At 43.1% G+C, this 13,570-nt stretch overlaps 1 protein-coding gene across 5 annotated transcripts in view; it reads left to right on the forward strand.

Moving 5' to 3' along the window:
* Positions 1 to 10,683: 10,683 nt before the first annotated feature.
* The window catches only part of FAM120A (family with sequence similarity 120 member A), a 134,373-nt gene continuing 131,486 nt past the window's right edge, over positions 10,684 to 13,570 (forward strand). For 3 of the 5 annotated variants that reach the window (XM_036991171.2, XM_036991172.2, XM_036991173.2), the window contains exon 1: positions 10,690 to 11,368. In XM_036991171.2, coding sequence (XP_036847066.1) covers positions 10,895 to 11,368 — 474 coding nt within the window. In that variant the 5' untranslated portion in view covers positions 10,690 to 10,894. Of the gene's footprint in view, positions 11,369 to 13,570 lie in introns of all 5 variants that reach the window. The other 2 variants (XM_036991174.2, XM_036991170.2) reach the window with 2 other exon arrangements.

Genomic DNA, 13,570 nt, shown 5'->3' on the forward strand with positions numbered 1-13,570 from the left:
ATATCCTTCTTGGTAATACAAATTATATATGAACATATTTTATCTTTTCTTAGTAGAGTGTGAGCTTTGGAGAGTAAGATGTAAATTTGAATTACAATATGTACCTTACAAATATGAAAAATATGAATGCTTCATAATCATCTACTTAATGGGTTAAACTACTATATGTTAACCCTATTTGGCATTAGATTTCCAGACTTGTAGGTAATGGGGATGTCATAGTGTATGTTGATAGTTGAAAGGAGTTTCATCATGTTTCTTATGAGAACCTTTGTGATTAGCTATAGATATTTGTATCTCAGCGTCGTTAAGTGAATTTGTGGTGAGCTATATAAATGCAACAAAAGACAAGTAGATCAAATTAAAATAGGATAGTTTATACATGTGGCTTGGCTGTGATTCAGTATATAATCAGTGACTTAAGATTTAGAATAGCATCTTTATAGCATGTAAATCTTTTAAGGGCAGGGTATAGGAAGAGTCTTATTATGTATGTCATGAACATATGTCTATTTTGGACATGTGGCATTCCTTTTCCTTCCTAAGGTACCCAGACAGTTTTCTCAGAAGTTGCATAGTTTCTGTGAGACGTTCTCCATGTTAAAACTAAAGAAGCCATATTCTTTTCACTGTAAGGTTAGAGATATTTTACCTAAGTTTGGTGCATTCAACTTTCCCCCTTGGCTTTGAATCTTGAGTCACAGGACAGGAAATATCAAGTTCATTCATGCTGTCGTCAGTAGCCACATATTTTTAATTTAATTTTATTTTGGTATCACTAATGCACAATTACATGAGCAATATTATGGTTACTAGACTCCCCCTCTTATCAAGACCCCACCACCTACCCCACTACAGTCACTGTCCATCAGCATAGCAAGATGCTACAGAGTTACTACTTGTCTTCCCTGTTATACTGCCTTCCCTGTGTCCCCCACCCCACTACATTATGTCTGCTAATCATAATGCCCCTTTTTCATCCATATCCCTCCCTTCCCACCCATCATCCCCAGTCCCATTCCCTTTGGTACTTGTTAGTCCATTATTGGGCTCTGTGACTCTGCTGCTGTTTTGTTCCTTCAGTTTTTGCTTTGTTCTTATATACCACACATGAGTGAAATTATTTGATACTTGTCTTTCTCTGATTGGCCTATTTCACTGAGCATAATACCCTCTAGCTCCATCATGTTGTTGCAAATGGTAGAATTTGTTTTCTTCTTATGGCTGAATAATATTCCATTGTGTATATGTACCACATCTTCTTTATCCATTCATCTACTGATGGACACCTAGGTTGCTTCCATTTCTTGGCTATTGTAAATAGTGCTGCAATAAACATAGGGGCACATATGTCTTTTTAAAACTGGGGTCCTGCATTCTTAGGGTAAATTCCTAGGAGTGGAATTCCTAGGTAAAATGGTATTTCTATTTTTAGTTTTTCGAGGAACCTCCATACTGCTTTCCACAATGTTTGAACTAATTTACATTCCCACCAGCAGTGTAGGAGGGTTCCCCTTTCTCCATGTCCTCGCCAACATTTGTTGTTTTCTGTCTTTTGGATGGTGGCCATCCTAACTGGTGTGAGGTGATATCACATTGTGGTTTCAATTTGCATTTCTCTGATGATTAGCGATGTGGAGCATCTTTTCATTTCCCTGTTGACCACCTGTGTTTCTTCTTTGGAGAAGTATCTTTCAGGTCCTCTGCCCATTTTTTAATTGGCTTATATGCCTTTTGTTTGTCAAGGTGTATGAGCTCTTTATATAATTTGGATGTCAACCCCTTATCGGATATGTCATTTATGAATGTATTCTCCCATACTGTAGGATGTCTTTTTCTTCTGCTGGTGGTGTCCTTTGCAGTACAGAAGCTTTTTAGCTTGATATAGTCCCACTTGTTCATTTTTTATTTTGTTTCCCTTGCCCAGGGAGATTTGTTAATGACAAAGTTGCTCATGTTTTATGCAAGAGATTTTTGCCTATATTTTTTAAAGAGTTTTATGGTTTCATGACTTACCTTCATATCTTTGATCCATTTCGAGGTTTCTTTTGTGTGTGGGGTTAGACAATAATCCAGTTTCATTCTCTTACATACAGCTTTCCAGTTTTGCCACAGTAGCTGTTGAAGAGGCTGTCATTTCCCCATTGTATATCCATGGCTCCTTTATCATATATTAATTGAACATATATGTGTGGGTTTACATCTGGGCTCTCTAGACTGTCCCATTGGTCTATAGGTCCGTTCTTATGCCAGTGCCAAATTGTCTTGATTACTGTGGCTTTGTAGTAGAGCTTGAAGTCAGGGAGCATAATTTCCCCCACTTTATTCTTCCTTCTCAGGATTCCTTTGGCTATTTGAGGTCTTTTGTGGTTCCATATGAGTTTTAGAACTATTTGCTCTAATTTGTTGAAGTGTACTGTTGGCATTTTGATAGGCATTGCATTGAATCTGTAGATTGCTTTAGGCAGGAGGGCCATTTTGACTATACTAATTCTTCCTATCCATGAGCACGGGATGTGTTTCCATTTATTGGTATCTTCTTTAATTTCTCTCATGAGTGTCTTGTAGTTTTCAGCATATAGGTCTTTCACTTCTTTGGTTAGCTTTATTCCTAGGTATTTTATTCTTTGTGATGTAGTTGTGAATGGCATTGTTTTCCTGATTTCTCTTTCTGCTAGTTCATAATTAGTGTATAGGAATGCAAGAGGCTTCTGTGTATTAATTTTGTATCCCGCAACTCTGTTGAATTAAGATATTAAATTTAGTAATTTTGCAGTGGATTCTTTAGGGTTTTTTATGTACAATATCATGTCATCTGCAAACAGGGATAATTTGACTTCTTCCTTGCCAATCTGGATGCCTTTTATTTCTTTGTGTTTTCTGGTTGCTGTGGCTAGGACCTCCCAAAGTATGTTGAATAAATATGGGCAGAATGGGCATTCTTGTCTTGTTCCCAATCTTAAAGGAAAAGCTTTCAGCTTCTCCCTGTTAAGTATGATGTTGGCTGTGGGTTTGTCATATTTGGCCTTTATTATGTTGAGGTACTTGCCCTCCATATCCATTTTGTGGAGAGTTTTTATCATGAATGGATGTTGAATTTTATCGAATGCTTTTTCAGTATCTATGGAGATGATCATGTTGTTTTGTCCTTTTTTTTTGATGTGGTGGATGATGTTGATAGATTTTCAAATACTGTACCATCCTTGCATCCATGGGATGAATCCCACTTGAACATGGTGGATGATCTTTTTGATGTATTTTTAAATTTGGCTTGCTGATATTTTGTTGAATAATTTTGCATCTATGTTCGTCAGGTATACTGGCATGTAATTTTCTTTTCTTGCAGTGTCTTTCCCTGGTTTTGGTATTAAAGTGATGTTGGCTTTGTAGAATAAGTTTGGGAGTATTCCCTCCTCTTCTACTTTTTGGAAAACTTTAAGGAGGATGGGTATTAGGTCTTCACTAAATGTTTGATAAAATTCAGCAGTGAAACCATTTGGTCTAGGGGTTTTGTTCTTAGGTAGTTTTTTGATTACCAATTCAATTTCCATGCTGGTAATTTGTCAACTCAGATTTTCTGTTTCTTCCTGGGCCAGCCTTGGAAGGTTGTATTTTTCTAGAAAGTTCTTCATTTCTTCTAGGTTATCCAGTATGTTACCACATAAATTTTCATAGTATTCTCTAATAATTCTTTGTATTTCTGTGGTGTCAGTAGTGATTTATTCCCTTCTCATTTCTGATTCTGTTTATGTGTGTAGACTCTCTTTTTCTCTTGATAAGTCTGGCTAGGGGTTTATCTATTTTGTTTAATTTCTCAAAGAACCAGCTCTGGATTTCATTGATTCTTTCTGTTGTTTTATTCTTCTTGATTTTATTTATTTGTGCTCTAATCTTTATTATGTCTGTCCTACTGACTTTGGACCTCATTTGTTCTGCTTTTTCTAGTTTCATTAATTGTGAGTTAGGCTGTTCATTTGGGATTGTTCTTTCCTCAGGTAGGCCTGTATTGTAATATACTTCCCTCTTAGCACAGCCCTCACTGTGTCCCACAAATTTTGCAGTGTTGAATTATTGTTGTCATTTGTCTCCATATATTGCTTGATCTCTGTTTTTATTTGTTCATTGATCCATTGATTATTTAGGAGAATGTTATTAAGCCTCCATGTGTTTATGGGCTTTTTCATTTTCTTTGTGTAATTTATTTCTAGTTTCATTCCTTTGTGATCTGAGAAGCTGGTTGGTACAATTTCAATCTTTTTGAATTTACCAATGCTGTTTTTGTGGCCTATTATATGATCTATTCTTGAAAATGATCCATGTACACTTGAGAAGAATATGTATCATGTTGCTTTTGGATGGAGTGTTCTGTAGATGTCTTCTAGGTCCATCTGTTCTAACATGTTGTTCAGTTCCTCTGCCTCTTTACTTATTTTGTGTCTGGTTGGTCTGTGCTTTGGAGTGAGTGGTGTGTTGAAGTCTCTTAAAATGAATGCATTGCATTCTGTTTCCCTCTTTAATTCTGATACAAGTAATGCAACTCCTGCTTTTTTCTCCTTATTAGTTGCATGAAATTTCTTTTTCCATCCCTTTACTTTCAATCTGTGTATGTCTTTGTGTTTGAAGTGAGTCTCTTGTAGGCAGCATATAGATGGGTCATTGGTGCATTCAGACTATTTACATTTAGGGTGATTATCGATAGGTATGTACTTATTGCCATTGTAGGCTTTAGATTCACGGTTTCCAAAGGCTTAAGAGTAATTACCTTCCTATCTAACAGTGTAATTTAACTCACCTTGTATGCCATTAAAAAGACAATGTGCAAAGGTTCTGTGTGTTTTTTTCCCTCCTTTTTCTTCCTTCTCTATTCTTTATATGTTAGGTATTATATTCTGTACTCTTTGTGTATCCCTTGGTTGACTTTTCATGTAGTTGATTTGATTTTGCATCTGCTTAGTAATTAATTGTTCTACTTTCCTCTGGTTTTATTTCCTCTGGTGACATCTATTTAGCCTTAGGCATACTTCCATCTATAGCAGTCCCTCCAAAATGCACTGTAGTGGTGGTTTGTGGGAGGTAAATTCTCTCAGCTTTTGCTTATCTGAAAATTGTTTAATCCCTCCTTCAAATTCAAATGATAATCTTGCTGGGTACAGTATTCTTGGTTCGAGGACCTTCTGCTTCATTGCATTAAATATATTATGCCATTCCCTTCTTGCATGTAAGGTTTCTGTTGAGAAGTCTGATGATAGCCTGATGGGTTTTCCTTTGTATGTGACCTTTATTTTCTCTCTAAGTGCTTTTAAAAGTCTGTCTTTATCCTTGATCTTTGCCATTTTAATTATTATATGTCTTGATGTTGTCTTCTTTGGGTCCCTTTTATTGGGAGATTTGTGCACCTCCATGGTTTGAGAGACTATCTCCTTCCCAGATTGGGGATGTTTTCAGCAATTACCTCCTCAATGACACTTTCTATCCCCTTTTCTCTCTCTTCTTCTTCTGGTACCCCTATAATGTGAATACTGTTCCTTTTGGATTGGTCACACAGTTCTCTCAATAATCTTTCATTCTTAGAGATCCTTTTTTCTCTGTGCCTCAGCTTCTTTGTATTCCTCTTCTCTAATTTCTATTCCATTTACTGTCTCTTCTAGTACATCCAGCTTGCTTTTAAAGCCCTCCATTTTATATTTCATTTCAAATATGGAATTTCTTAATGATTAAATCTCCATGTTAAATTCGTTCCTGAGTTCTTGAATACTTTTCTGTACCTCCATGAGCATGTTTATGATTTTTATTTTGAACTCTTTCAGGAAGATTGTTGAGTTCAGTTTCATTAGTACCCATATTTTTATATCCCCTAGTGGCTCTGCTTCCTCATTCCACTTGTTAATCCTGGTTCTGCAACTTTCATAAATTGACTTGTGAGTTCTTACTATACTTGTAATAAATGACTTTTTGCTTATATAAGATAGAGCTGTTTCTGTGGCTTGTGACTTAACAGCCCAAACAGACAAATGGTGCAATATGCTAACTTGCCTGTCTAGGCATGAGGTTTTCAGTGGTCTTTTTGGTTGACCTGGCTGTTTTGTTGACTACAGGACTGTGCGAGTAACCTTTAAAAGAGGTCTGCTATGATGACCAACATAGGCGTGCGCTCTACTCACAGGCCTTCCCAGACCTCAGAAAGTCAGTCTTGAGGTACACTGTGCTGGTCAGGTAACAACTTGGTTAAGGAATCTGGTGTGAGCAAAATATTCTAAGGACTACCAACAAATTGGAAAGGCATTTGGTAGTACATGCCCTAGGTGGTGAGAACTCAACAGAGTATATGTTGAAGATGTAGGGGAGTAGCCTTATTTTGAATTTCTACATTCCTACAAGTATCTAGCCATTCATTAGAGAGCTGAAGAGCATTTTTTTTAAAGAAAAGGTCATTTCTAAACTATAAAGAACTGTACAAATGTGATGTCATTTTGAGGTGTCACTAATTTATATAAATCATGCTAAATATAATCTAATATGGGGCTAGACTGATGCAACTGCTGAGTTCCTTAGGAACTCGTTTCACACAGTAGCCACTAGCCACATGTAGCTATTTAAATTAATTAAAGTTAAATGTAATAAAAATTTAGTTTCTCAGTTGTATACATCAATTGCTCAATAATGCCACATATGGCTAGTAGTCACTATTTTGGACAGTATGGCTCAAGTAAAGTAAATGTTAGGATAAGATTATTGAGCTGAATATATTTTTTTAATCAGCATGGACATTTTTAAATACTACAACACTTCCTGGTCTAACAAAAGTGGAGGTATCTGCAATAGACAAAGTCTCAGGATTGTGTTGAACACCTTACCCCCATTGCTCTGATGTGGATGATGACTACCTGCACCACCTCCCTGGGACCTTCGGGGGAGAGGGATGGGCTTGAGGCAGTGCACAGCAGGGGAGGAGGGGCTTCTTGCCTCTAGTGGGTTCCGGGCTCACGCTACTCCTCCCCACAGTGGGTATCTGCATTTAGGGCAGAATGTTGTCCCAGCTTCCAGAGGTACTTGCATTCTGAGAGTCCCACAGCAGCCCTGAGCTCTTTCTTTGGCGGCAGAGGCTGTGCAGGGAGCCTCAGCCCAGTTTCCAGAGGATGACAGTGTGCTCGCACCAGTGTTTGAGGCCTAGACTCCCTGGAGATCAGGCTCATGTGTTTCAGCATGGTGCTTTTCATATTTTGGTGGGAGAGAATGGCTCCCTCTAGAAACACTTTTATGGTGTCTACAAATGTTGACTATTTAATGATAACTAGTCTCCAAATAATTAAATCTTAAAATGCTTTTGTGTTTATGGATGGGAATTACTTAGTGGTTTAAAACAAATTTCTCATTTGATTAATATCATATTTCACAATAAATTTAGTTTACTAAAAAAATAAATATATTTGTAAGATTCCATCAGGGAGTATTGAAGAGATGACCACCAAATTTTTCTATCCAAGTTGCCCAACTGAGTACTGCCTCCCAAAGCACCCTGTGGATGTTTATCCACTCTGCTGAGCAGTTCCTGGTGGCACGGGTGGGAGGCAACACTGAGTCTGATGCCTTAGTCTCTCTGGGAGAAAGGGTGGATGTGGGGATGCTCAGGAAATTCTAGGAAGGCCAGGGGGCACTCCCACAAGTGGTGGAGAGGGTCACAGACAGTTCTTTGCAGACTTCAGAAAGAATGAGTGCCAAAGAACCCCCAGCTGTAATACGGAAGGGAAATGACAGTGATCAAGGAGGGCAGCTACCCTTCACCTGGGACGGCAACTGGCTGATTAGATGACAGTGTTTATCAGCCAGGAGTCTGGGAACTCCCTCTATTCTTGAAGAGTGCATGGAAAGTGAATTTATGAAAGTTGCTTATGCTTTCCCACTGACTTGCAATTTAAAACTATCACTGTATACCTGTTAAAAAATTATGGCTGAAAGAAAATAAATTCACAGCTGCGAGGAAAACAGTACTTTTAATCCATGTAACTAAAGTCAAAAAGCACTTTCTAGCTGCAGAATGCCAAAGCTTGTGGAGATACCTGTGTGCTCTTCCAGGTCACTTAAAAAGACAACCAGCTAACAGGTTAGAGCCTAGTGCTAGGTAAATGTTATAGGTTCAGATGCCAACCAAGCTGGAATTAATTTGCTCTTTTTCAGGATCACAGATTCCACACTTAGCCAGGAACCTGCTGTTCTCCTAATACATGCTAATGATTATATAAGTGGGAGCAGGATCTCTAGCACCTTACTTGAAATAATGAATACTTACCTTTAAATTGCTGGTGGCTAGAAGCCTCAATTAAGTAAAATATTAATTAAGGGTACCATTCTATTGTAGAACACTTTGGTCTGGAAAGAATTGTGTAAAGATAGTATTTTCCTACTTAGGGCTGTAGATAACTTTACCAAAAGCAACCTGGTTGAAATGTGAAAGGGCTGAAAGTATTCCTGGCATTGGTAATTTTTGCACACTGTGTCTATTAATTATAACTTTTTCCTGAGATTTCTTTTTGTAATTTTTGTGAAGTATGGGCCATATCCTTATATTAGCATTTTTGTTTACTTTTCAGATTTTTACTCACTTGTGTTGCAATCGCTTGGTGAAATTAAGTTTTTTCATATGCTTTAAGTGAACTGTCCAAAGATAAAGTGGTTGGAACATGAGAGTCCTCAATCATTAATTGTCATGTCATATCATTCAAGAAGATATTACAACTTTTTATTAGATATTAAATACAGATGTTTACTTTTACCTCAATATTTAAAAAATTTAACTTCAACCAACCTCTGAATTACAGCAGATGATGCAGATGATATAAAATATTTGTCAAACATTTTGCCAGCCATTAATAATAATGTTACTCAAGATATAAAAGAATAAGTTTTTTTAAAAAGGTAAACACATAGTTAAATAGGGAAAGTAAGCAGAAATGAATTTTATGTTTTATATTTATGAGAATTTTAAAGTTTCAAAAAAGTAAAATAAGTAGTCACATGTTCTCAAGCATAAAGTCTATACAATTATAGCATGTTTAAGTAATAATTACAAAAGTCAACATTTGTTTAGCATTTGCTGTGTGGTAAGCACACAAATTATCATTTAATCTTTAACATTCTGGGAAGTGAGTACTATTAATATCCTCATTATACAGATAATAAAAAACAAGATTTAAAACTTAAAAAGGTTAAGTAATTTTTGTAAGGGCACAGAGGACAAGACAGATTTGGTAGTCTGATTTCAGAACCTTAATACTTCATACTATCTTAAGGTGAAAATAAATTTATTCCCAGAATCCCAGATACTGGCACAAAAGCATTAAAAAAATTTTAAAAGCAAGCATATTTCAAAGAAATAAAGAACAGTATATAGTGAAGGTAAATAAATGGAATGCAATAATGGAATGGAATGGAAGACTATAAATTAAAATATAATGAGTGACTAAAACTACTCTTAATCTTGGGAACCTGCCCTGGGTTGTAGAAGGAAATTTGGATATTTCTGGCTTTAAATGGCTAATTATACTTCTAAATAACATATGCTCCTGGCTTCACCACTGATTTTGTGCATGGGTAAGTGGTTTAACTTGCCAGAGTCTGTTTTAAAAAAATTATATGCACTTATCAAAATACCAAAAGCACTCTACTTATATATATATCACACTGACCTGTGTTTGAGATGAGGCTGTACGAAGAGAAACTACAAAATTCAACTTGTCTTTTCAGGGACAGAGCCGGGGCGCTCCTTGGAGCCTAGACTGCACAGGCTTACCTGCTCTGCAGTTGGCCCCTGGGCCTGTCCCTTGGTGAAGGTTTCTCCAGAAAGGAATAGATGGAGGAACTGGGGGAAGGCAAACCTCCACTTCCGGACTCTTAAAGGTTCTGAGCTTCTAAATATGCTTCGTTCTGCAAGACGTCAGTCTGATTTTAAAAACGTTTTATTACAGCATAACGCACTTTAGTATTAACCTCATTTTAAAGCAATTACTGTAGCGCTCCGGGGCAGAGATCCTGACAGGCCCTTCCAAGACTCATGTCGGTCCCCTCGGAGGGCCGGCCTCAGGGGCGGAGTGCGGAGGCCACTGGCCCCCAGGGCCCTGCGCGTTGCTTGCAGCCCAGGCTGCTGGACGGCGAGTACGGCGGAGGGCCGGCCAGCACGGTCACCTCGGGGGACTAGACTCGGGACAGGAAGGAACCCCTGGGGGGGACGAGGGCACAGCCTCCACAGGGTGACGGGCCCCCGGGGACGAGAACGCGGCCCTCCCGGGGTGACAGGTCCTCGGGGAAGGGGCGCGGCCCCCTCAAGGACCGGCTCCGGGTATGAAGACCAGACCTCTCTACGGAGTGATGGGACCCTGGGGATAAGGAGCGGCACCTTCGGGGTGACCGGCACCCGGTAAGAGGAAGGTGCTTCCTCAGGTGCCGGGACCCCGGAGGCGCGGACGGGGCCTCCTGGGGGTGTCCGGCTCCGGCGCGGGGATGGGGACGCGGCCGGCGGTGCCCTGGCCCGGCCGCGCAGCCTCCCTGCACACCGGGCCCAGCTGGAGGCCGGGCCGGTCTCGGGTCCCGGCCGCGGTCGCGGCACCGCCCCTTCCGCCCTCCGCCGGCCCGCGTGCGTCAGCTCGCGCCGCCCCGCCCCGCCGCCGCCGCCGCCCGCGCGCGGCCGCCTTAGCCTGGCCTGGGCCTGGAGCGGCGCACCGCGCAGGTCCCTCCCGCCATGGCCCTGGGAGGCGGCAGCACATGGCGGCCGCAGCGGCCATGAGCGACCCCGCGGCCCGCCCCGGCCCCCCCTAGAGCCCGCGCCGCCGGCCGCGCCACGGCCCCGCCGCCCCCGGCCCCGCCGCCCCGTCGCCCCGCGCACGCCGCCGCCGCCGCCGCCATGGGCGTGCAGGGCTTCCAGGACTACATCGAGAAGCACTGCCCGAGCGCCGTGGTGCCGGTGGAGCTGCAGAAGCTGGCCCGGGGCAGCCTGGTGGGCGGCGGGCGGCAGCGGCCCCCGCACACGCCGCTGCGCCTGCTGGTGGATGCCGACAACTGCCTGCACCGCCTCTACGGCGGCTTCTACACTGACTGGGTGAGCGGCGGCCAGTGGAACCACATGCTCGGCTACCTGGCCGCGCTGGCCAAGGCCTGCTTCGGCGGCAACATCGAGCTCTTCGTTTTCTTCAACGGCGCGCTCGAAAAGGCGCGGCTGCACGAGTGGGTTAAGCGGCAGGGCAACGAGCGCCAGACGGCGCAGCAGATCGTCAGCCATGTCCAGAACAAGGGCACCCCGCCGCCCAAGGTCTGGTTCCTGCCGCCCGTGTGCATGGCGCACTGCATCCGCCTGGCACTCATCCGCTTCCACGTCAAGGTGCGGCGGGCGCGTGTCGACACGGGCCGGGGCGCCGGGTTCCGGGTGGGCTGGGGTCGGCGCGGCTCGGGAGCAGGGCCCGCGGCGGTCGGGGCTTGGCGTGGACCTGGGCTACGGGTGCGGGGGGCCGGCCGGCGCCTGGCCCGGGATAACCTGCGTTCCCGAGGGCCGTGAGGTGGACGCCAGCTGTCCGCCAGGTGCGGCGGTGCCCGGGCCGCAACAGGTCGGTCGTGGGAGCAGGTGGGCTGCCCAGCGACGGGAGGGCCCAGCCCGCGGGGACGGCGCCCGCGGAGGTGTCCCTCTCGAGAGCGGAGGGCTGTCTAGGTCCTGCACGGAGACGGTTTTAGATAAGTTGCCTGATTTGTTGTGTCGGATGCCAAAGACTCGTGGATTAGACATGGTGGGATTTGGTCAGTTCTGGGGTGGAGTCTGAGCCACGCGCGGTTCAGAGTGAGGCGAGGGCGTGGGCGCCCGTGTGCGGCCCCGCCGCGCCCAGGTAGCCGGAGGCAGCCAAGCCTGGCCAGGCAGCTGCAGATCCCCGCAGCCAAGGTGGAGATAACATGCAGATCAGGGACCCTGGACTTCAGTTTTGACTGCTTCCTTTTTCCTGGTGTTCTTTTAAAAATTTTGAAGGGGCTGTTTTGGTTTCTGGCTCTTGTCACTAAGTCTTCTAACTTGTTTGTTCTTCTTTTGTTTCTGCCTGAAACTGTGTTTGAGCCCAAACTTTGTGAAATTCAAACTCTTCCTGACTGCCCCCTGCCTTGCTGAGATGGTGGTGGTTAACCTAAAGCGATAGCGGAAGTCCCACCCCGGCCCTGTTGCAATTGGTGACAGGGTGTCTGAGGCTGAGGGTCCAGGAGGCTGGAGGAGCCCGACGATTGGTCTGTGAGCCTGGCAGAGACAGCGTGCAGCCCCCGAAGAAGCTGGGGTGAGGGGCAGGGCCGCGGTTGGCATTCTCTGCCCTGGAGCCTGGGCTGTCCCGGAGGCGGGCAGGGCCGGCTCCCAGAGGCGCCACCGCCCAGGAGTCCCAGGGTATGCAGAGGCGGAAGCCACCACCGAAAAGACGGGATGGGCTTTTTGATCGAGTGACTTTGTAAGGAGTGTGCATATTACGAGGGATCAGATTCAGTGTGGTTGCTCTATCTTTTTAAAGAGCTGATGAATTCTTTTTTAATTGTAAAATTTCTTTTTATCTTTACCTTTGCACCCCTGTGACTGTCTTGTTTGCCCACTAGGTGCTCAGAATTTTGACGGAAGTGGGAATAAGTGTTTGGAAACTAGATTTAAACTAGAGTTAAGGTCATTTCTTCCACTTAGGTTTCTGGACATGATACTTTTGTCTATAATCATTTTGCTTTAGATCAGCCCTTAACACCTAATAAGTCATAGTATATTATTAATTGCACAGATTAATAAAGTAATGACTCAAACACCGGGTGGCCAATTAACCCTGGCAGCCTTACCTTTCAGGAAAACACCTAAGAAACTTAGCTACTACAAATTTCTTAGCAGCCAAATGAGAGGTCAGGAAGTTTTGGTATGGCTTTCTTTCCTCATAAGAGTCAAGTTCTCTCCCTCATAGACTGCCTTCTCCTTTTCAGATGCAGCTCTGTTATGCTTAGTTATCTGCTTCTAAACTCAGCTTGACAAAAGGGAGAGACTGCCAGAGACCAGAGCACCATTAATAGCAAGAAGTGGCACTTCACAAGGGAGAAGATAAAAACAGCTATAAAAAGCAGGCGTAATTCTGGGGCTATTTTAGAGAAAGGAAAACAACCCAATGTACTCCAGTAGCCCCTGAGGGTGGTACAATGTTTGTTCAGTAAGGATGATTTTCAGTCAGAAAAACTCACATTCAGCATTCTCCAAGGGAATGAAGCAATGAGAGCTGTTTTTAAAGATGCTCATTAAAATGGTTAAGTGAATGAAAACCATGATGCTACATACCTGTTAGAATGGCTAATGTACACAGTACTGACATCACTGAATGCTGAGCAATTGGAAAGGTCCCATGTGACTGGTGGGATAAAGAGGGCAGGCTACTCTGGAAAACAGAGTGGCAGTTGCTTATAAAAGTGTTTACCATGGCCCAGCAATCATGCTGCTGAGAAACTTTTGTTCACACAAAAACCATACTTGAAAGTTCGTAACAGTTTTATTCCATAATAGCCCAAACTGAAAACAGCCAGAGTGCCCTTTAGT

This window comes from Manis javanica, chromosome 2 (assembly GCF_040802235.1).
Source record: "Manis javanica isolate MJ-LG chromosome 2, MJ_LKY, whole genome shotgun sequence".
NCBI classification, from domain to species: Eukaryota; Metazoa; Chordata; class Mammalia; order Pholidota; family Manidae; genus Manis; species Manis javanica.